At 49.7% G+C, this 24,907-nt stretch overlaps 1 protein-coding gene across 1 annotated transcript in view; it reads right to left on the bottom strand.

The window, feature by feature from the left end:
• Window positions 1–24,907, bottom strand: part of LOC123766173 (zinc finger SWIM domain-containing protein 5) — a 255,535-nt gene that overhangs the window by 13,897 nt on the left and 216,731 nt on the right. The window contains exons 3-4 of the mRNA XM_045755106.2: window positions 16,084–16,211; window positions 14,843–14,986 (exon numbers count right to left, since the gene is read on the bottom strand). Of these exons, the coding sequence (XP_045611062.1) occupies window positions 14,843–14,986; window positions 16,084–16,211 (272 nt within the window). The remainder of the gene's footprint in view (window positions 1–14,842; window positions 14,987–16,083; window positions 16,212–24,907) is intronic.

The following is a 24,907-nucleotide window of genomic DNA, read 5'->3' as shown; positions in this document are numbered from 1 at the left end:
ACCTGAAGAACGGCTTTAAGGAGTCTTCATATCCACGCAGCTGACGAAACCAGCAAGGAAGGAGCTCACTAATGAAGTTTACTTCAGAAAAAAAAAATAAACGAAGTTTTAACAAGCATTGCAGGAGCCCAAAAGCGATTCCATTTGCCAAGGATAGTGAGTGGTCTGCGGTGACCCCCTTCCACACACTGATTCATACTAACGACCTCACTCCACACTACGCGAGCTGAAGCACCAGTTGGTGCTGCTAAATCACACTTGATGCTTTAGGGTGAAACACTAATGGGTGCTGTTAGACTACAGGTGATAGACTACTTCTGCTGTTACATTACTTCTGGGTGAAGCACTAGATAGTGCTACTAAACTACCCCAGGGGTAAAGTACTACCTGGTGCTGCTAGACTACAGATAATGCTTCAGGGTGAAACTCTAGTGGGTGCTGCTAGATTACCTCAGGGGGGGAAGCAGTACAAGTGAGAAACTACAAGGTTCACAGGCTACTGCATGTATCGATCATGTATGTGTTCGCATGTATACAAAATATACAAATTAAAATGTGATACATTTGCCGTATTAATGTTACTCCCCCATAAAGTATCGACGATTCTAATTAGTCCAGAATTATGGTACCTCTAGCATACAAATATAACATATTCAGTGCAAGAACTTGTTGGAACACCCAACACCCCACTCATGCGCGCGCACTGCCACACCATTTGCATAAGCAATGCCAATAAACCACCAAGGTGTTTTAATAAGTATACCCTCACCTTACCCTTCATCCTCCGGCCATAGTATTAATCCTATTTACGGAGAATATCTAATTAACAGCAGGATACAAAAAAAGATACATATTTCAACTAACACAAATTGTCATCATTTCAGCAAAACTGCGTCTATATCCCCCCACCCTGCCCCTCACAATGGACTATGAAACGTGCCATGTGGCATTCAAATTCGCCCTTGCGTCCAAAATCCCCCATGATCAAATTCAGTCCCAGTGAGCCGGGCCCCGGAACGAGCACGGCAGCGGGGCCCCTGACCGAGGATGATAACTCCCGTGGCGCGCGTTTTCCTCGTGGGGGAAGATTACGTTTTCTGAGGGAAGACGGCGGGGGAAAATAGGCCTCCGGAGACCGTCACGGGGAAGAATGGGGGTAGTGGGGAATTACGACCCCTTTACACTGTGGGGGGAGTGGGGGGTGGTGGGGTAAATGCACAGCTGACTCATTACATATACGACACACTGGTAGGGTGGTCAAGTTTCTTATCTTAACACTAAATATGCGCAGGCTAGAATTCCCAGCACATTAAAGATAAGGCGTGGTGTAGACTGCGGAGTGGTGACCATGCCCACACGACTGGCACCACCTCACGCATGGCAACGTTATCCTGCCAGCTGCTTCACGAAATGCACACACACAAGCGAGCGCATGCACGAATGCACACGATGTTTGTCATGCTATTTCTCGTGAGCTTCCTCGAGGCCGGACTTCCTGCGATTTGTCAGGCCGCACCTGCTCTCTCGGGTCGTAAGTCCACCCTTCACACTCTGGCTCGCCTCCAGAAACTGGCAGAGTTCTTGTTTTAAGCCCCGTACTATACTCACATTTGCGGGCTCACCATAGCCTGTGCTACTTGGAACTTTTTGTTCCAGGTAGCGAATCTTTAACAACAACATACGAATTTCGATAAATCGCTAAATAGCTTCAGGACTTTATATGTTATGTGACTCATACTAAATGTGGTTTCATATTTTGCTGGGTTGATGGGCAAAGACTAGATTCGTTAAATGCATTCACTGTTCTTTGTAAATTAATACAAAAAAATAAATTGATCGAGTCACGATGACCTGGAAGAGTAGTGTTCGGTGCGACAGTTGAGACAGACAGAGGCAGCAGAAGCCAGACGCCAGAGACGGGAGGAACCAGCGGGGTTTCTTCAATCATTACTCCCTTAAGTTCACCACTCGAAGGAAAACATTTGTTTCTTTAAGATCTAAATAAATGTGTTGTTTCAAGCACATACTGCAGACACACACACATTAGACAACAGACAGAAAGGCGGGGTCCAAGAGCTACCAGCTCGATCCTGAAGGCACAAATTGTGTATATACACACACACACACACACACACACACACACACACACACACACACACACACACACACACACACACACACACACACACACACACACACACACACACACAACGATATTCAAATGAACAATAGTAGCGGTGTCGTGCATCAATGGACCTCATCAATGCCTGAAGGAAGATAAGGCCGAGGAGGCCCAGCAGGGAGGAGGGAGAGAGAGGAAAGAGACGAGACACAGCCGCCAACTGTACTCCTAAAACCACACAAGTAACCAAACGAGCACAAGTGTAGAACTGCGCCTATTGAGTGCGTCTTCCCATTACTCCTGTATCAGGCAGGACAAACTGACACGGAGGAACATATTTTCTGGGCCGTGGATGAGAGCGCCTACCCTTGTGGTACTCTACACCTGGGGCCAGATTCACGAAGCAGTTATGCAAACACTTACGAACCCATCCATCTTTTCTCAATCTTTGGCGGCTTTGTTTACAATTATTAAACAGTCAATGAGCCCCGAAGCACCAGGAGGCTGTTTATAACAATAACCACAGTTGATTGGCAAGTTTTCATGATTGTAAACTGTTTAATAAATGTAACCAAAGCCGTCAAAGATTGAGGAAAGATGTACACGTTCGTAAGTACTACGTAACTGCTTCGTGAATCTGGCTCCTTGCCTCTCTCCAATGTTTTCCTTCTTAGTGAGACCCTTTGCTTCCCTGCTTTTTGAGAACTACTTTGAATGCAGTCTAACAAACATTTTGTCTTTAGTGTGATTTCCATCTCGTTATGAACTCTTAATTTAATAGGGTTGTTAAGCAGGATTTCAAATTATTGAATTCATGTTGGTGCTTGTAGAAGAAACTCAGCTGTTTTGTTCAACAAGCTTGCCTGGGATAAGTGTCTTTAGTAACTTACAACCTGACAAGTAGTTCAGTAATTCTTGTCCTCCACCTTCATTGTGTATTACACTGGCATCACATTACCCATTTTCCAACTGTCTGGTAGCTCTCCCTTTCCCAGCGAGGAGTTGAACACTATGATAACGAGTTTACATATGTCTCCACATCCCTCGTTTAGTGTCTATGGTAAGCTGAACATGTGCTCCAGGCCGCTCGCCCGGCTCTTCCAGTTATTTTCCTCACAACTATTGGCTCGTATCTCGTACATTCCAGCGAGTCTTTCCTGTGGGAGGAAGAGGGTGTATTCTCTAAGTGCTCGTAGGTCTTGTGGCAGGATAAGTTCCTACTTAACAAACCTCTTGAAAACTTCCATTAATTAAATCACACGATACCTTACCATTCTTTGAGTCCCCCCCCCCCCTCACACACACTTGTGAACGGCTGATAACCTGGTTATCCACAGATATCTTCCTCCCGATGTGGTTTTACATGTTATGCCAAATATATTTGCATGCCCATAATGCTTTTCCAAAGTTCTCCTAATATTTATGCATTCATTCCTCGCCCTTACGTATGTGTTGTGATTTCTCTCTATTCTCCGCTCTCTGTTTTTCTCCTGGTCCTTTTCTCCTGCATTCTGCCTACAGGCTAATGCTGTTCTTGGTTCCTTTGTCTCTGGGGAAGTTATTGGGTCAATGTGTGCCTCAGGAGACAGGTTCGGTGCGATATGAACACCCGGATCTTTTTCTCTGTCTGGCTCAAGGTTTTACCCTCTCATCTGGTACTTTATGTGTGTCTGGCCTCCTGTACCAAACTGTGGAGGTAAACATTACCCTCCACTACTTACACCAGTGTTTCACTTTGTCAACGTCCTCCTCCATGTTATTGTCTTCCCCTGTGTGTATACGATGTACTCACCTAGTTGTGCTTGTGGGAGGTTGAACTTCGGCTCTTTGGTCCCGCCTCTTAACTGTCTGGTGTACAGATTCTTGAGCCTATTGGGCTCTATCATATCTAAATTTGAAACTGTGTATGGAGTCAGCCTTCACCACATCACTGCTTAATGCATTCCACCTGTTAACTACTCTTGATATTGAAGAGATTCTTTCTTATGTCACGTAGGCAGGGCAGCAATATAGACAACAGCATAAGAAATATTGCCGGAACAACCGTGGACATCTTCAAGAGAAAATTAGATAGTTTTATTCAAGGAGTGCCGGACCAACCGGGCTGCGGTGGATATGTGGGCCTGCGGACCGCTCCAAAGCAACAGCCTGTTGGACCAAACTCTCCCACGTCAAGCCTGGCCCCCAGGCCGGGCTTGTAAAAGACCTCCCAGAACCCCCATCCAGCAGGTATCAAGCAGGTAACAGCTTCCTCATGCAAACCTCCCATCGATTTCCACTTTCCGTAGCGATCCTCGCGATCTTTTACATCCTGATGACAATGAAATAACAAACGGAGGAGAAACACGCCACCCACACATCGACCCGCCGCCCTGACGCCGCCTTCACTATCCATCTAATATTCATTAAAATACCATTATTGACTCGCTCTGCTCATCGCTCTATTATATGTTTAACTTATAATTCTCAATAAGCACACAGCCCGGCACATCCAGCGTACATCCGGCAATATTAATACATTAGGAGCTGGTGCTGGGATAATGATGGGGGGTAGGGGGGGGTAGGGTGGAGGGGGGACTGAAGCAACACGGCCAAGCACGGGGTAAATCTCAGAAATTGTCTAGGGCGGGGTGGGTGGAGTGGGGCTCAGTGCAAGCAAGTATTATACTGTTAGGTTAATGCTGAGGTGAGGCGTCCTCACACAACCATGCCAACACTACAGCATTATCATCAGCGGCATATGCTAGACTGGCCAACATAAGACAGGCTGTAGAGTCTGTACACCAATTGATTGACGGTTGAGAGGCGGGACCAGAGAGACAAAGCTCAACCCCCGCAAGCACAAATAGGTGAGTACGTACAATTATCCCACACCCACATGTGTGTTACACACGTGTGGTCATCTTGCCAGGATTCCCGGACTTAGCGTCCCAGAGGCCCGGTCCTCGGGACGCTAAAACTCTTCCTATTAAGGCCCAGGTTTGCCAGGTTTTGCCAGGTGCGGTGCCATCTTTGACACCTTTCACTCATTGGCAGAGTTGTGGTACTCTCGCCCCACGCCTCGTGAGCGATTTAGACTGGGTTCGAACCCTGTGCAGGGGAGGTCGATTGATCATCAAATCTTAACTGCCCGCCCTTGTTTACCCAGCAGTAATTGGAGACCTGGTTGTAAACTTATCGAGCGGTCATGTTCCAGGGGAAACTAAAAGGGTATATGACTTAAGATGAGCGGTGGGGAGTAGAGTAAGGCAATTATCAGGAGAAAGCGCTAAGCCATTACGACTATATAGCCCTTGGAGAAGTTATTCAGGATGAGGACTCGGGAGTGGACGGAGGAAGGGAATGGTGCCCAAGCAGTTGGACGGTCGGGGGGTTGAACCAACTGTGGGAAGAGTTCTTAAGCTTGGAGTTGTCAAATTGTGTGTCTTCCTTCGTAAGTGGTCGGGCCCGGGCACTACCGGAGGCAGACGGCAGTTGTCGCAATACCTGTCCTGTGAGTTAGACAACCATGTGTAAACACAGGTGCACACGCTCGTGCGCTTACACACACACACACACACACACACACCAAAGAGCGGAAGCTCACCCCCTCGCAAGCACAACTGGGAGAGTGTGCAGTGTGCGCGCGCTCTGACGCAGACGACGCCGGGATATAGCACCAACTATTTGACCCCCAAGAATGCAACACAGTGTTGCCGCCATCACTGCTCGCAAGCACCACATCCCTCAGGAGCACCACACTGATTGACTGGTCAAGAAACAATAGCAAAACACTGAGGACAAGTGTACCGGATAATACAAACGTCTTCTACCTTCTACCTTCAGTCAGGTATACAAATCTCGTTTCAACTCCCTAGCAAGTAGAGTCAAACCGGAGGGGACAAGGCCCTGTAGCCCAATAGGTTCACAGGACTTATCCATATGATGGAACATATCCTCGTGGGCCAGGAGGCTTCACAAGCCACACTACCCTATGGAGGTCATGGACCACACACTCCTTCTCCATAAAGAGCTAAGTGCTTCAAGGGGGGAGGTCGATAACCTGGAGGGCACTTCAGTGGGGTTTGTCATAATTTTCTAGCCAAAGGACAACAGACAGACTAAGAATATTATATCCTCTAGGGACGAGCACCGTGATCCAGTTGGGCCACTGACCCCTGGAGCCTTATCCCCTCCGGTTTCACTTCAAAATCGAAAAAAACATAAAACAGCTAAATGATTGCATAAATATTATGTTTATAGAGCGCCAACGAACTCGTTGGAACGAGTACTAAGAAATTTGTTATGCCACTGAAGGCCTAAGAGTGGATACCCACGAAAAGCGAAGCTCCTCCATACCAGCCTGGTAGGGAAGGAGCACCCAGTGCACGCCCACAGCCAGGGAGCACCCAGTGCACGCCCACAGCCAGGGAGCACCCAGTGCACGCCCACGGGCAGGGAGCACCCAGTGCACGCCCACGGGCAGGGAGCGCCCAGTGCACGCCCACAACCAGGGAGCACCCAGTGCACGCCCACGGGCAGGGAGCACCCAGTGCACGCCCACAGCCAGGGAGCACCCAGTGCACGCCCACAGCCAGGGAGCACCCAGTGCACGCCCACGGGCAGGGAGCGCCCAGTGCACGCCCCGTATGCTGCTAACGGAAGCAGGAGCGGCTGAGACTTGTATCGACCACCCAGCGCCCGGCTCCGTCGGGCGAACAAGGGGAATCAGAGGCAAGGTTTTCACACGCCCGGGGCGCCCCTCACGTGGGCGGACTCAGGCCAACCTGAGGGGAATGTTCCCGCGCCCACTGCGCCCCCCACCCCCTCAGATACCGCCCACCCTACACCACACTGTCTCCTGTGGCTGGGTGTCCTACACCCCACACTGCTGCTGCTGGCCACGTCACAGGTAAACACTCTCAACTCTGCCAATCCAGCTGCTTGAGTAGTGTTGCCTCCTGTAGTGTAGCCTGCTGTAGTGTTGCCTGCTGTAGTGTAGTGTTGCCTCCTGTAGTGTAGCCTGCTGTAGTGTTGCCTGCTGTAGTGTAGCCTGCTGTAGTGTTGCCTGCTGTAGTGTAGCCTGCTGTAGTGTTGCCTGCTGTAGTGTAGCCTGCTGTAGTGTTGCCTCCTGTAGTGTAGCCTGCTGTAGTGTTGCCTGCTGTAGTGTAGCCTATTGTAGTGTTGCCTGCTGTAGTGTTGCCTGTTGCCTGCTGTAGTGTAGCCTGCTGTAGTGTTGCCTACTGTAGTGTTGCCTGCTGTAGTGTAGCCTGCTGTAGTGTTGCCTACTGTAGTGTTGCCTGCTGTAGTGTTGCCTGCTGTAGTGTTGCCTGCTGTGGTGGTGGTGTTGCCTGCTGTAGTGTTGCCTGCTGTAGTGTTGCCTGCTGTGGTGGTGGTGTTGCCTGCTGTGGTGGTGGTGTTGCCTGCTGTGGTGGTGGTGTTGCCTGCTGTGGTGGTGGTGTTGCCTGCTGTAGTGTTGCCTGCTGTGGTGGTGTTGCCTGCTGTGGTGGTGGTGTTGCCTGCTGTGGTGGTGGTGTTGCCTGCTGTGGTGGTGGTGTTGCCTGCTGTAGTGTTGCCTGCTGTGGTGGTGGTGTTGCCTGCTGTGGTGGTGTTGCCTGCTGTGGTGGTGTTGCCTGCTGTAGTGTTGCCTGCTGTAGTGTTGCCTGCTGTGGTGGTGTTGCCTGCTGTGGTGGTGTTGCCTGCTGTGGTGGTGGTGTTGCCTGCTGTAGTGGTGGTGGGGGAGAAACTGTTTGCCAATCCTGGTGCCATGGAGGGGAGGGGGGGGGGCCAGGTGGCTATGGGGGGTGACCACTACGTGTAAACTACACCAAGAACTGTGTGGGTAAACACTGGTAAACTACACGGTAAATTGTGTGGGGTAAACTAGGGGTAAATTATACGGTGATGTGAGGTATACTCCACTAAATTTCTTACAGTGTACAGGTCTAAATTAACACAAAAGACGGTGATTGTGTGTTTGTTCCTGTCTGTTCTTGCAGGGTGGCGCTGCTAGCTCTTGGACCCCGCCTTGCTAGCCCTCGGTTGTCTAATGTTGTCAACTCCTGACATGATAGAAATTGACTACAGATCTACTACATATATTTCACACACACACACACACACACACACACACACACACACACACACACACACAAAGGGGAATCGTGTGAAGGAACCTGTGAAGGAACCTGTACACCTGTTGATTGACGGTTGAGAGGCGGGACCAAAGAGCCAGAGCTCAACCCCCGCAACACAATTAGGTGAGTACACACACACACACACACACACACACACACACACACACACACACACACACACACACACACACACACACACACACACACACACACACGAGTGAGTGAGTGGTGTGGGGAAAAAAGGTAGTAGTAGAAACAGTTGATTGACAGTTGAGAGGCGGGCCGAAAGTGCAGAGCTCAACCCCCGCAAGCACAAGTGAATACAACTAGGTGAATACACACACACACCTGAAAGGAGAAGTGGGAGTTAGATAAACGAGTAGTAAACAAGTGAAGTATGGAGAAGAAATAGCAGTAGATGACGGCTGAGGCGACGCAGATGACGTCGAAGAACCAGGAAAGGAAGAGATGGTAACAGGTGAAATGAGACGCCGGTCGAGTTCTCAGATGAAGCAGCGTGCGTCCGTAGACCGCAAGATAAAAATAAGACGAGGTAAGGAAGAGAAGGTGAGAAGAAAACCTCCTTACAAGGAGGAGGGAGGCAAGGAGAAGGAGGGGCTGTAAGGAGGCAGCGATGGTGGCGGCGGCTCTCACAAGCAAATGGAGGCGGGCATTGATTTTCAATTGGGCGCGTTAGGCCGAGGAGGCGCACAGAGCCCCGCCGCCGCCACCACCTTCCCCCCCCCCCCCATCTTCCTTGCCCCTACACCCCCACTCCGTCGCCCCAGAACCCCTTCGTCCTCCACAGGTGGTCACTCCTCCCTCACCTGCCCATCACCCTCCTACACCACCTGGACATGGCCAGCTGGTGGTGGTGGCGCCACGAAGGGCTGGCTATCTTGGAGGCGAGGCGCCGGGTGAGACCACCACGGAGAGGATAAGGGAAAACGAGGAATAAGTGACAATAATAGCAAAAAGGGTTGAAGGGAAGGTTAAGATGATGGAATAGGAAAATAATGGGAGAGAAGAGGGAAGAAATGTGAGGGGAAGAGAGGGAGAGAACACCCTCTCGTCAGCAGAAAGGGCGATGCCAAAACGTGAAAAGGGCAGCATTATAGTCATGGCGAAAGTCTAATAGCAGGAGCCTGACCGGCGTACGTGGCGGGGTACGTGTCCGTTGACGCCCACAACATGTCCGGTGTAGGCTAAACCTGTCCAAGGTCAGCACAGGCAGTCCAAGGTTGGCAAAGAGTGTCCGCAGTTGGCAAGCGTTATCCAAGGATTGTAAAGTGTAGGTAAAAGAAGGTAGAAAAATGACTAGGGGCAAGCGGGCGGTCGGGCTCAGTCAGGCAGGCAGGCAGGCAGGCAGGCAGGCAGGCAGGCAGGCAGGCAGGCAGGCAGGCAGGCAGGCAGGCAGGCGGGTAGGCAGGCAATGCCACCAGTCAATACAAGGCGTGTAGTCGTTTTACCTTGTTAGTAACAATGGCAGCGAAGCAGCGCGCCCCGCCATCTACACTAACAGTTAACTACACCGGTAGTTACCCGTTAACTACTCTGGTAAGTTAAATGGTACACTAACATTCTGCCCTCCCAACCCCCTATGCCACTGTTCTCACAATCTTACACACTCACTAACTCAATTTAACTATGCCGGAAGTTTAAGCTAAAGGAAAGTCAGATTAGTTATAGAAGCTTCTGGTATTATATAATGGATGTGTTGAGATAGCAATTGTATCATCGTACAGCGACGGTAGTTCATGTTCCAAGTGCTGTTAACTCAGTAGGTATAAATGCATCCGGTACAATAGCCGAGTGAGGGGGCCCAGGAGCTAACTCTCGCTCCCCGCAGGCACATTAAGGTAAACACACCCGCACTAACCACGGGTCTAGATACCATGCTCCTGTACAACAATGTATGCTTTAATCCTCTCTAATTCATTAAAGACCTAAGCTAACCAAGCCATGAATACATTGTCAATTTCCGACTTTCGTATTTCGTTATATAGTCAGTCCGGTACGCAGTGTGTTAAATATGGACATACTGGCATGAATTCGACGTCCGCGCTAAACAGCAGAATTTCCATGTCCTGTAGAAAGCTGGTGGAACTAAAAGCCCCGAGAGACAGCTCGCACGAGTCATACCACCACCAGGGATGACCAGCTTCACCAGAAGGGTTGGAATAGTAATCAAACAAGGAATGAAGAAACCTCCTAACATCACCCCATATCTGGGCGAGCCACGGGAGCGCCGCTTCCCTCCCCTTCCCCTTCCAGGCTTGCCTCTGCCTAGCGTTTCTGCCAGCCATGAAAAACTGACATGAAATATTTCATGGGCAACAGTAAGAACAGCTATTACAACAAATGCAGCACGAGCGTCGGCAATTAACATAAAGTTGAGTTTGGTATGTACACAGCCACGAGAGGTCCACCAGGATCTCGTTCTCCGTAACTTTCCTGATGCTTGCGACATTCTGGAACGCAAGCCCCTCGTTCACATCGACCAGTAGGGCCATGCCGACACCCCACTGCCTCGTATACGGCGAATGGCCGATTCTGTTTGTTGCAGACCCAGAGTAAAAGTCAAACGTTAAATATTGTATCTTGTATTTTGCCAAGTTATTGCTGGAAAACGTGTAACATGATTATTTTATTTTAGTGTGTTGGGCGCGTGTGTAGGACAGGTATTACAGCGAGTGATCGGATCAACGGGCTGTAACAGAGATTGGCTATCCCGCCTGCCTGCCCCGACTCGTGCACCGTGAAATGTGGCCGCACACTCAGGCACACTACTCCAAAACTTTCACTACCAGGCGCTGCCGTGCGTGAGAATGCTGGCTTCGTGTCTATCCGCTCACACATGCGTCATAATGCTAGTTTCGCGTCCGTGAGTGCACGCGCGTTCATGTGTCTTCTCTCTTACACACACACACACACACACACACACACACACACACACACACACACACACACACACACACACACACACACACACACACACACAAACACACACACACACGAATAATAACCCAGGGTGGATGTGAAGGAGCGTGCTGTATCAAACATCAGTGAGAAGCGACGGGGAACCCTAACCGGGTGAGAGCCAGATCCTGGCCTCGCACTGCCACACATTAAAACATCACACACACACCATCAATGTCACCATAAACATCTCCGCTAATGTAACCGGGAAATATATGAATGGCAATGTTGCTTACGAATTCTGCCCGATTCACACTCGTCTTTGGTTCTTGACGAGCGACGGTGACCAAAGTGAATCTGATATTTGAAACGAGGGCGATTTTCAATTTTCGATCACGTGACGAGAAACCTGTCGAGCCACAGAACAATGTCAATCATCTACTGCGTTACTTGAGTGACAGCTTCGTGCGATTGGAATCCTTTATGGGAATATTGCCATCGGTTACACCACCAACAATTTGCTTAGTATCGTTCCTTGCGTTATCTGGAGTAGGTTACAGGAGGAGTTCTTCCCTAAGTCCGACCCGGCTTGTCTTGTGACTACCTGATCAAGAAGGCTGTTGTTGCTTGCAGCGTCGGGTCATGCTATACTCGGGTCGTGGAGCGATAATTGGTCTCCAGGATCGACACAGTAATGGTGCAGATACAGTGACCAGTCACCCTGATGCAGCGAACAGTCACCATCGATCACCGTACCAAACACAGTCCCTACAAGCCCCGAGGCTCCCAACACAGTTTAATAATCAAAGACCGTACAACCCCCCCCTCCCCCCTTCCCTAGGCTATGCCAGTATCAAACCTCGGCTCCTGAATGACAGCAAAATATTTTTCTATACAAAAAAATCATCATTCCGACAGCGCCGGGCGGGGAGATGGGAGGGAAAACGTTCCCAGTATTGAAGGATAAAAAAGAAAAAGGAGGGGATTTTAGCAACTTTTAGTGAGATATCTGGTGTGAGCCGCCCAGACCGTCAGAGGTCAACCCCGGCCCCTGAAAAGCTCAATATAAAGTGGGTAGTTTGTGGCGACCATACGGCACCATTATGCCCCCATACAGTGTGTGTATATACTCTACCTGCACTATACACCCCACACCCAAGTATACAACCTCGCGGAGAGGAATGAGGGAAGGGCAGGTTCAGAAATTTGGGTGTGGGGTGAGTGAGGAAGGGGAGATGGAGGTGTAGGGTGAGTGAGGAAGGGGAGATGGAAGGGGAGGGGAATCAGGAGGTGCGGGGGAGAGGGAGGGGGAGTGGAATGTATTGTGTCAGTGTAGAGTTGGGGGTGTGTGGGCTGACTCCTGTTGTTTCCGCACCACCTCTCATCATCCAGTATTGACCACACACATTCTCCCCCCTCTACCAACAGGGTACTACCTACCTGTCGTTGGTTCCGAGGAGCAATGTCCCCGCGGCCCGGTCCCCGACCAGGTCTCCCGGTTGGTCCTCTGGTCAGCCAGGCTGTTGGACCCAACTGCTCGCAGCCTGGTTGATCAGGTATCCTTTGGAGGTGTTTATGAAGTGCTCTCTTCACTTCATAAACGTGAGAGAGTACGTGAGAGAGTAACAACTCCCTCTACACACCTTGTGTGTAGAGGGAGCCCTTATGGGTAGAGTATACATCTTAATTATTGGGACCGATTAAAAGTTCTAAATCTGTATTCTCTAGAGCGCAGGCGAGAGAGAGATACATAATAATCTACACGTGGAAGATATTAGAGGGACTGTTCTCAAATCTTGACACAGAAATAACACCACATGAGACCAGGAGGCATGGCAGGATGTGCAGAATACCCCCGTTGAAAAGCAGAGGTGCAACAGGTACTCTGAGAGAGAGAACTATCAACATCAAGGGCCCGAGACTGTTCAACACTCTCCCGCTACACGTAAAGAGCATAACTCTCCGGCCTCTCACAGTGTTCAAGAGAGACAACTCGAAAACACCTCCAAAGGATACCTGATCAACCAGGCTGCGAGCAGTTGGGTCCAACAGCCTGGCTGACCAGACAACCAACCAGGAGGCCTGGTTGGAGACCGGGCTGCGGGGCTGTTGATCCCCGGAAGCTACACAAGGTAGGGAGTCTCGATAAGTGTTGGTCCCCCAATGTTGATGAATTATCTCTCCGTTCCTATTGCACCTCTGTTTTTCAATGGGGGTATTCTGCACATCCTGCCATGCCTCCTGGTCCCATGTGATCCTATTTATGTGTGCAGGTTTGGAACCTCTCCCTCCGATATTTTCAGAGTGTAAATTATTGTGTAACTCTACCGCCTGCGCGCTAGAGAATAGATTACAAATTTGTAGTCGGTCCCAATAATTCAGGTGTTTAATTTAGAGATTTCTAGTAGTAAAATATCTTTCCATGCTCTTCGGGTCAGCAATTTATTCAGCTTTGAATACGGCTGTAAGTGTGTGCAACAATATTCTACCTTACCTTGTGGGTTATCTTGCGATGATTTCGGGGCTCAACGTCCCCGTGGCCCGGTCCTCGACCAGACCAGGCCTCTTCGTTGCTGGACTGGCCAACCAGGCTGTTGGAAGCGGCTGCTCGCTGCCTGACGTATGAATCACAGCCTGGTTGATCAGGTTCACAGTCTGGCATCTATTTTTTTAAGGGTTCCTGATATCCTACCTGTTATTTTTCTTGCAGCTGTGACAGCTACTTTATTGTGTTCTTTGAAATCAAGGTTTCCAGACATGATTACTCAAACATCTTTTACATTGTTTTTTCTTTCTATGTTGTGATTTTTGCCGGGCTTTATACGTGGTTTCCGCTTTGTTCTTCTGGTTTTCTTCCACACATCATGTTATTTTTTGTGGCCCACTGAAAGACCTGATTAATATCAGCGTGGAGGTTTTGCCGTGTCCTGTATATTGTCCTATTATACTGTACACTACTATGCAGTTCTGCAGTAGTGCAGGGTACTGTACAGCACTACACAGAAGTGCACGGTACTACACAATACTGCACAGCACTGCACTATCTAAACACGTTCCAAGAATCGACCCGAAAACATTGCAGATAAAACTAACCATCCACAATGACTCCTACTATTCCTTAAAATGCCAAAATTGTACAGAATTATCATGCATTAAAAGCTTGTACAGCCCTTAACAGTGTCCCGGGGAAGGGGGTGGTGGCCCCTTCCCTTTACCACAACCAGGCGGACATCACAGCACGTCACTCTTAACTCCAGGAACACCAGCCAGTCCTCCTAAGGTTTCCCAACGTCAAGAAACTGTCGGACTAAAGTGCCCGTATCCTAACCTACCAGAGGATCCAAAACAGAACACGGGGCAGTACGTCAATTTCGTGAGCCGCTACCATTTTCTAGTACGACGATTTTTGGCCTTAGGTTGTGTATACGTCAAAATGCATCGTTCTATTGGGAGGAGGACGGGTTAGGCAGTTGTGGTTCGTGACTTGGGTGTAGTCCCACCCATGTCAGGAGCCACAACTGCCCTCTCCAGAACTTGTAACACATCTAAGGCGCATATAGCTGAGTGTAAGCTGTGTAGGTGAGTGTACGGTCAGCGCGCCACTACACCTACACCTGGCGGGATCATACCCTCCACAAGTGTGGCGCTCCACCTACGGAAGTAATGAGCGTGAAGTAGGCCTTACCTTGGATGTGGTTGATAGGGTGGCTGTGCTGGAGGATCTGATCAGCCAGCTTCTGAGCGGTGGGAAGGACCTCTGTGTGGTGTTCGCTGATCAGGTACTGCATCATCTTCTGTAGCTGCTGGCGGTCCATCTGCAGCAGCGTCTCTGTGGGACACACATCATTCAAGTTCAAGTTCGTTTATTGAGATAAGAAAGAAATACATCTCAAAGGGATAGAGTAGCTTAGGCTATTTCTACCCCCCCCCCCTTCACACATACACCATCACGCACCGCTGTGATGCTCTATCAAATGTAGATATGATAGAGCCCAGTAGGCTCAGGAATCTGTACACCAGTTGATTGTCAGTTGAGAGGCGGGACCAAAGAGCCAGAGCTCAACCCCCGCAAACACAATTAGGTGAGCATAACTAGGTGAGTACCGCTCTCTTACATCTTGGGCCTCATCCCCCCCCACCCATACTCACATTGGCTTCACAATAACATGAACATTTAGTGTTCTTCCACGTTACATGGTGTAGTTCTTCAAATAACAAATGCCCCCTCCTCTCACCCTCTTAGAGAGGGTGAGAGGGCATGACCCTCAGGCCTCGGGAGTGACCCTCGTCTAGCAGCCACTAATAAAACATTATAACACTGAACATTCTCCCATGACCTTTATTTATGGCTGATACAAAATGGTCGGGAGATGGCCTGCATTTATGGGCCACAAAGTGACCTGGAACTACCAGGAACTGGCTTAAAGTGACCTGAAACTGCTAAAGACTGACCTAAAGTGACCTGACACTGCCATGGCTGGAGCATGCCTGGAGGGGAAGAGGGGGGGTTTCAGGAGTTCTACTTCAACTTGGGCTGGACGATAGAGCGACGGTGTCGTGTCTTGCTGGTCGGCGTTTAATCCCCGACCGTCCAAGTGGTTGGGAACCATTCCTCCTCCCAACCGTCCCATCCCAAATCCTTATCCTGATCCCTTCCAAGTGTTATATAGTCGTATTGATTTAGCGCTTTCTCCTAATAGTTTAATTACAGCCCCGTTCCTGTGCCAGGTAAGTCCACTACGGGCTCACCATAGCCCGTGCTACTTGGAACTTTAGTTCCGAGTAGCTGAATCTAAAAACATCAACTAACAGTTCTCCTCCCGTACCCGGCCTGGGACCAGGCTCGACGTGGGGCATCTTGGTCCAACAGGCTGCGACTGACCTAACGTGACCCCAGAGAGAGAGAGAGAGAGTATGGGCACTGACCTGAGATGGGTATCCTGAGCTGGACGGCGTCTGCGTGTCGGATCCGGTGGAGGGAGAGTGCCACCACGTGCGGGCACCAGAAGATGTCGCGCGTGTCGCACGAACACGTCACCGACGTTATTTTGCATCTGAAATGAAAACAAAAAGTAGTTTTTAACAAAAATGACACTCTTGTAAGCTTCCATGTAACGCAATCGATAACACACACACACACTACCATCTACCCACCTACACCGGCCACCCACACCCACCACCTACACCGGCCACCCACACCCACCACCTACACCGGCCACCCACACCCACCACCTACACCGGCCCCCCACACCCACCACCTACACCGGCCACCCACACCCACCACCTACACCGGCCACCCACACCCACCACCTACACCGGCCACCCACACCCACCACCTACACCGGCCACCCACACCCACCACCTACACCGGCCACCCACACCCACCACCTACACCGGCCACCCACACCCACCACCTACACCGGCCACCCACACCCACCACCTACACCGGCCACCCACACCCACCACCAACACCGACCACCCACACCCACCACCTACACCGGGCACCCACACCCACCACCTACACCGGCCACCCACACCCACCACCTACACCGGCCCCTGGCCTTCATCACAACGAATGCGAGCTGCGACGAGTGGTGGCTTGTGCCCCAAGCAAGCATTAAGACAGTTCACCACCTTCAGCCGTCAACCTTGTATCCACGACGTGCCTCACGACCAATGTATCGTCGACAACACAGAGTTTCTTCACGTATTACGTTTCCATTTGTCAGTTCTTTAAACAGATATCGGTGAGACACCCGCCAAGCTCAGGGTACCTGGGCTGTGAGGCTTGTACAGTGTAGTCAGGTTTGTACAGTGTATTTCTAAGGTTGTCCGGCAGCTCCAGGATTCTAGGGATTCACCACCATCACCTGGTTGATACCTGGTTGATACCTGGTTGAGTCCTACCAATCTTGGGCTCCTCGGGTCCTTGATACCATCTTGGGTCCTACTCGACGTCGCAGCTATTCCACGCTCGTATACTGAACAGATTAAGCGCCATGATCGAGGACGAGGGAAAGATGTACAGGTTTCGTAAGTGGATACGTAAATGTTAGATAAATCCGCGTCTTGATGGCGCGTTTTAGTACCACTTATTTTGTAAGTTGTGGCAGATGAAGGCGCGTGCTCGGGGCGCGTGCGGACACGCACGCTAACTGGCGGGAAAGTATACGAAATTGTCGTCATATCTCATAAAAACATTGATTTTCTTTATTTGTATTGTTAAACAAAGTTGCCATATGAATTGTAATAGTGATAATAGGCTGAAATATATTTTTATTAACTAAAAATCAGCAATTGGTCCACAACCCGGCATGGTTGGAGTTTACCTGAAGAGGGTTCCTACAGTTGTCCTACTTCTCAAGCCCCACCTGGGGCAGGCTTATCTTACGATAGCTTGATGTGAAAGGCTCGCTTGGCGCTGTCGGCAGGGCGCGCACATTCGCCACAACCTGGTTGGTCGGGCAGGGCTTTTAACACTGACACTCTTGTCAGTCCTTATAATGCTCTCAGATTGTGCCTATGGCACCTCTGCTCTCCCCCCCTTACCACCCCCCCCCCTTTCCATTCTGCATTTCCTACCATATCTTCCGCTTCTGTAAGTTGATGTTTTGCTGCACCTGGTCGACGACCGGGCCGCGGGGACGCTAAGCCCCGGAAGCACCTCAAGGTAAGGTAACCTGTCTGGACCAGACCCTCCAGTATTCTCCATCTTATCAGCCTCCTCCTTCCCCCCCACTTTCTCTTCCTCCATCTTCACCCCTTAATCACCACTACCACCAGTCCCCCACCACATTACACATCCCCACCCTGCCCCCTAATACCAACCACCATCTTAACCACCATCTCCCTCCCCTCCCTCCCGCTCCCTCTCTCACACTTTCTTCATTTTCATGCTAATTTTTTCATCTACATAGAGATGGGTGTGTGTTGTGGTGGAGCCTAGTGTGTTTATGTCTGGGGTTCCTCGTCCCTGGTGCCCCCCCCCCCCCACACACACACACACCGTCTTCAGAGGCACGCACGCACGCACTCAAGGGGGCATCCGTGCGGCCTTTTCACGAACACACTCCACGCAAGTCTTAAAGGGTATTCTGCGAGCGGCTTTCGGATGCACGCACTCAACAGCCTCCACGCAAACCCTCAAGACCCTTTATATGCACTCAAAAAAACATCCACGGCCTACGCACGCACTCACCCAAAAGTGCGTGCGTTAGCGCTTTGGTCTAGACCAAGGTCTTCCACACAACACACTTTAAACAATCACTCACCATTCACACTCATCACACACTCACCATACACTCAAGAATTATACACTAGTTCAATATACAAATCTAACCGGAGCAGGGGGGGGGGGGGAGGTGTACGAGTTTTTTTTAAAGCTGAAAAAACGATCAAATTGCAATTTAAAAAAAAAGAAATACTGGCTTTTGATTGGCTTGCGCCTACCGTGTTTGATTCACAGAGATACACCCGTTAAAGGGAATTCCCCGACTATACGTGTGTGTGTGTATATTATATATATATATATATATATATATATATATATATATATATATATATATATATATATATATAATATGTTGCTTAGAGAAGTGTAATCTGTATTACTTTATTACAAACTCCCGTATTGAGATTACAAATGTATTTAGTAACTTATACACGTTGTTTAAACGATAGAATTGTTATCTTCATTGGTATTTACATATGTTTTTTATTCCATTATTTGTTAATTACGGTAATGCGTGCATGATGTTATTCAACTCGTCTTCAGACCATGTCCATTCCATCCAGAGGTCGACCCCAAAGACGCATTCATCAATTTTAACATGCTGTTCATTCAAAATAGGAATTTTCTTAAATATAAATGATTATTATTTTATATTAGTGTATTGTACATATTTAGGCATTGGTTAGGTTAGGGATTTAGGTTCTGTTGGTGATTATTTGTATTTGTAGTACGTGGGTGAAGCATTTACAGCGTTGTGGTTCGAACAAAATTTGTCAGTGAAGCATTTGTTCCGGAAGTGTTCGGACGTCATCAGTTGTGAGTCGTGTGTAAACCGTTTTCATTCATAAACAGGGGGTTTGGCGGGTGGATGGAATGGACTTTGGCCTTTGTTTATGAGGACGGACTGTGTTATTAAGAACCGTCGTCCTGAAGGCAGCCAGAATATCTATATTTAAGAATGCCAAGGTCATTCTTAAATATAGCTCTAACGTGGTCATCAGCTCTCTTAAGAGCTGATGTTGATATGGTCAAAGGTTGACCGCACAGGACTCTTAGACGCAAGAGCCACGGCGCAACACACTCTTGACAGGGTTCACAAACTCTCAGGAAATATCTTTCATAATTTTTTAATGGTGACTTGAATGTGTGTCCCCCCCCCCCTCCATCACCCCTTAACACACTTCTCCATCACACACTCATCTCCCATCCTAAGCTATGCTCTCTCTCTCTCTCTCTCTCTCTCTCTCTCTCTCTCTCTCTCTCTCTCTCTCTCTCTCTCTCTCTCTCTCTCTCTCTCTCTCTCTCTCTCTCTCTCTCTCTCTCTCTCTCTCACCAGGCTATTCCCTCTCACACTAGGATATTTATTCCCTCTAACACTATGCTGTTCCTTTTCAACCTATGCTACCCCCCCCCCACCCTACTCAATAGGTGACACTTCCAATTTCACACACAATTAATACCAACTATCACCTTTAACGCTCCTCGGGAGCCAGAGGGGCGTAAGCCACGTGTCATACACACCAGTTAGCTACAACATGATTCTAGTGTGTGAGTGCAGGCCTGGAGTGTGTTCCTGCCTGGCAACTCTACCATATACCTACCTACAGCCCACACATGTGTTACACAGCTGTGCACAGGCCCGCACACGTGCCACACATCTGTCCAACAGCCCACACACCCACCTATCCCAGCAACCATCTGTGCATAGAGAGGACGAGCAGTGGAATACCCGGCTAGTAGCGCCAATGTGATGTGACAATCAGGCTCTTGGTAAGCAATTAAATGTAATCTGATTCATTAACGCTTCACTATAGTTTCATCTTGCATCGGAGCTTGCGTCATCTCTCTCTCTCTCTCTCTCCACTCTTCTCGGACCAAAGCCACAGAGCACACGGTGTATAGTCAGTCAGTTTAGGCATGTTGCTGGTGGGAGGGTTTGAGGCTGTGGCTTAGTTGCTTCTCCTCACTCAGGGCCTGTAGCGAGACGCGGGCCGCTACAGTAGCACTCACTGGGCGTAATATGGGACTATCAAAAGCTGTGGAGAGAGTGGGATAGCGGAGTACCTGCATGACTAATGGTAGCATGGCGCTGCACACACACACACACACACACACACACACACACACACACACACTGATAGATATGATAGAGCCCAATAGGCTCAGGAATCTGTACACCAGTTGATTGACGGTTGAGAGGCGGGACCAAAGAGCCAGAGCTCAACCCCCGCAAGCACAATTAGGTGAGTACAATTAGGTGAGTACACTGGCAGACCAATCCACATCACACTCAATTCAGCAACAATACTTTTTTTTTACAGGAAGCGTTCAGATCGCAATACCCAAATTGAACCCGGCCACCACCACCACCACCACCACCACCACCCAGCAATACTCGCAACACCAACACCCAGCAACACCAACACCTAACTACACCCAGCAACACTTGCTACACCCAGCAACAACAGCGCGGGGGGGGGGGAGGGAGGGGGGCGTCGGTGGCCACAACCTCCGCCAGGCCTTGACCCTCAACCCTTCCGGTCAAGAGGGGCACAACTACCGCGCCACGACCGTGCCTCTACCCCGTCTCCGCTCTGTCGATACATTTGCTTACGTGAATGACACGCGAGGTGACGCAAGCTTGTGTGGTGTAGTACACACCTGAGGTGACGCAAGCTTGTGTGGTGTAGTACACACCTGAGGTGACGCAAGCTTGTGTGGTGTAGCACATTGCTTAATACGGCGAGTATGACTGGGGAGTCACGCCGTACAGCATACCAATATGTCTTGACTGCACATTAAACCTTTTACGACCCAGAAACTGACATACTTTGGTGGGCCAGTATGACTTGATGTGATCTTCCGGCACACCCCACCACCACCACCCAAACGGCGCGTGACCTTGTATGACCTCCTACACTCCATGATTCAGTGGACTGTGGACTTCAGTGGACTACGAAGAATTGTGACCCAGCGCGACACAAGAGCCCAGTGTGGGCTAAGTTAACCTTTGGCACGACACGACCGTGCCAGTGTCACCCACCATCACCATGCATGTCACTATCACCCCCCACTGTCACTACCACCATCTGCACCCTCTACCACAACCCCCTCACAACCACCACTCTCTAGCTAGCAGGGAAGCCTTCACTTCTCTGCTCCCGGCGCCAACCCTTGCAGACTGCCCATATACATTTTGGCTACCTTCCGGGGGTGCTTCAGGGAGCGGCTGTCCCCGTGGCTCTCACCAGGTATTCTGGCCGAGGGCCATATCTGCTAAACTGTTGGTGCTTGCACTTCGCAGCCGAAAATAGTATGATGTTTAACGGTGATACGTCGAGCCTGGTCCCAGGCCGGGCTCAAGAAGTACAAGAACTCTCGTAACCCTCTTCAGGTATGGTAAATTCCAGGTACTGAGGTATGAGAACAAGGTAGACAGACATACAATTGGATACAAGACACAAATCAGATGTACCCATAGTAGGAACACTACATGTAAAGGATCTGGGAATAATGATGTCTGACGACCTAACGTTTCAGGAGCATAACTAAGTAAATATTGCGTCAGCCAGACAAATGATAGGATGGATTACGAGAACCTTCAAATCCAGGGATCCCATCACAATGGTTGTGCTATTGAAATCGCTTGTACTGTCCCGTCTCGAGTACTGCTCGATACTCATTACCAGTAAATATGAGACATGTACCGCGACATGTTTCATATTTACTGGCTAAAAAATGGTGGCCCTCTGATGTTTACACTGTCTTCTCTTAACAGTGACTAAGGCACTTTGAATTTTCACGTGATTTGTTTTTCACTTCCTACCACATTCCTCACTGTATTGTGTGTTGCAATGTTATTGTCCAGGTCTGGAATTTGACTTTCCAGTATTTTCCCCCACGAGCATACGAGATGTCTCTCTTCCGTCTCCGTTCCAGGGAGTTCAGCTTGAGTGCTTTGATGTGGTCTCAGTTGTTTAAATGCTTCAATGATTGTGTGCTGGCAGTACAGGATTTCTTTTGCTTAACCCAGACTCATAGTGCTAGGACTCAACATCCTTCTCTCTGTAACATTCCCCTCTACGTCGAGGCACTGGGCACTTTTACTCCCTCTACGTCGAGGCACTGGGCACTTTTACTCCCTCCACTCACACATCGTCCCGTTATAATTCTAGTTATGATATCGTCGCCCCTGTTGTACTGCACCGCCCTTCCTAGAATTCTAACACCCTCCCCCTGCCAAGATACGACCCTTGGCCCCAATTCTGCAGTTACCAGCACCGGCCCTAGCCAGACAAGGCTGTAGACATATAGATAAGTATCAGGAGAAAACGTTAAACCAGTATGATTATATAACACCTGGAAGGCATATGAGGTCAGGACAGGATAAGATATAAGGAAGGGAACGGTGCCCATTGGTCCACCGGGAGAACGAACGCCGACCTGCATGAAGCTAGGTCTTGTTTGTATCGACCAGTCCAAGTGGTTGAACAATTCACGCCTCCCCCCCCCCCTCGTTGATATTACCTCAAACAACTGCAGCACTGTAATAATTGCAAGCCAAACAACCCCCCCGAGTCGACCTGCCAACCTGAATAAGTAATTATCCATAGAAGGCACCAAGCCGGGACAACTATGTAGCATGATGGCCTGATGCACCAGGTCATGTTTCACGAGGCTCTTATCACATGAGGTCCTTCACCCGGAATAGGACCGGGTCTAAGACCACCTGGTCTAAGACCTCGTGATAGAGGACCTCCTGCGATAGTACTTCTTGCAATGAAGCTTTAGGCAATAGGGGTCTAGTGCAATAGACCTGATGTAAAAGAACATCCTGCTTAAGAGTATTATGTCAAAGCCTTGTGGCAGAGGACGTCACACGAGCAGACGGACCCTGGACGGCAGGACCTAGTCCTAGTAAATCTAGCACAGAGGGAGAGCGGACCAGCCCCGTCGCCCTGCTCCTGCAGCAGCAACATCTGATACTTCCCCCCTCCCCCCCCCCACACACACCTCCCCCACCTCTCATCGTCTCAGGGCGGCGCAGTTCGCGAAGACTACTCCGCCAAGACACCGTCGCACGGGCCATTATATACGAATTATCAAATTATTAAACTGAAATTAATCGACGCAACAGCTGTCACGATCCGCAGTTTCCCCTCGGCCATCAAACGTCACTTATGTCCCTTTTTCCCTCATATGCAGAGGCAATCTTTGTGCAGCCACAGGGGGTTACATCGATCCACCGCGAAACAAGCGATTTCCACCCTTAACCTTCCCTGGCCGGCGGTCGATGTCTGGAGATGCTGCGGCGCCCCTTTCCCCCAAACCTCGTAATCGTTTGTTTTTGCGCTTTGCTGGTGGGAACAGAATTGAAGGGGATGGCGTCTTCCATGGCTTAAAGGGCGATGATCCAGAGGCAAGGCGCCGGCCCACACCCCCGACACCCATCCTGGCCGACGTCTTACAAGGGTGTAGCCTCGACACACAACACCCTCCCACCCTACACTCCACACACCACCCACTTCACCAACAAAACGCACCAAAAACCGAGTAATTACCACAGAATTATCTATTCCACGGAGGCAGGAATCCAAGTCGATCAATCCGGCCTGCTGGAATGGTGGGTCACCTTTAAGCCGAGGTGGAGGAGCGGAGAGAGCCAGCAGACTGCCCCGGGGAGAGGCCTCTCACTGTGGGAGGCGGGGGAGGGGGGGGGGCACATTGAGAGGGACTGTGTGAGGGGAGAGAGAGAGAGAGAGAAGGGGAGAGCCAGAGAGGGCAGGGATAATTAGTGAAGAGTGGGATAGGGAGAGGGGAAGTGACAGATAGTAAAGAAAGAGAGAGGAAGAGTGTGAAAGGGTGAGGGAGAGCGCGCATGAATGTCTGCCGTGTGCAGAGAGAGAGAGAGAGAGAGGGAGGTGGTGGAGGGGTGGGGATGGGGGTATATGAGACAGGGTCATGCACAATACAAAACCCGAGGCTCGGCCTTCTGCAGAATTCACGACGAACTGTCAACTTTAATGAATGAAGAATTCTGTCAGCGGTAAGAGTATGACGAGTGGCCGACCCAGGTGAGCTGCTGCTGGTGTCAGCAGCAGCAGCTGGCTGTCATGTCACTGTCACACTCACTCTCACACTCTCTCTCTCTCTCTCTCTCTCTCTCTCTCTCTCTCTCTCTCTCTCTCTCTCTCTCTCTCTCTCTCTCTCTCTCTCTCTCTCTCTCTCTCTCTAAATATATCAGCTGGTTGTCTGTACGTCTCAATTCATGACTGGCTATCTTGTCTGTGTATTTAGGTGATAGTGTCAATATTTATGGGTGGCTGTATGTGGTGGTGGGGGGGGGGGGGGGGGTTATATGTGGGTGTATGTGTGTTTGTATGAGTGACTTGTAGTGTACGACTCATCCTCTCCCAGCCACACACACAAGTATAAACAAAACCTTGACACACACACCAGGATAAAATCACAACTACTCTCTTTTTAAAGTTTTCAAACCAATAAATTGGTATAATATTA

Source organism: Procambarus clarkii, chromosome 9 (genome assembly GCF_040958095.1).
Source record: "Procambarus clarkii isolate CNS0578487 chromosome 9, FALCON_Pclarkii_2.0, whole genome shotgun sequence".
Taxonomy (NCBI): Eukaryota; Metazoa; Arthropoda; class Malacostraca; order Decapoda; family Cambaridae; genus Procambarus; species Procambarus clarkii.
Note: the sequence above shows the minus strand (reverse complement) of the source record. Positions and strands in the feature narration are given on the sequence as shown.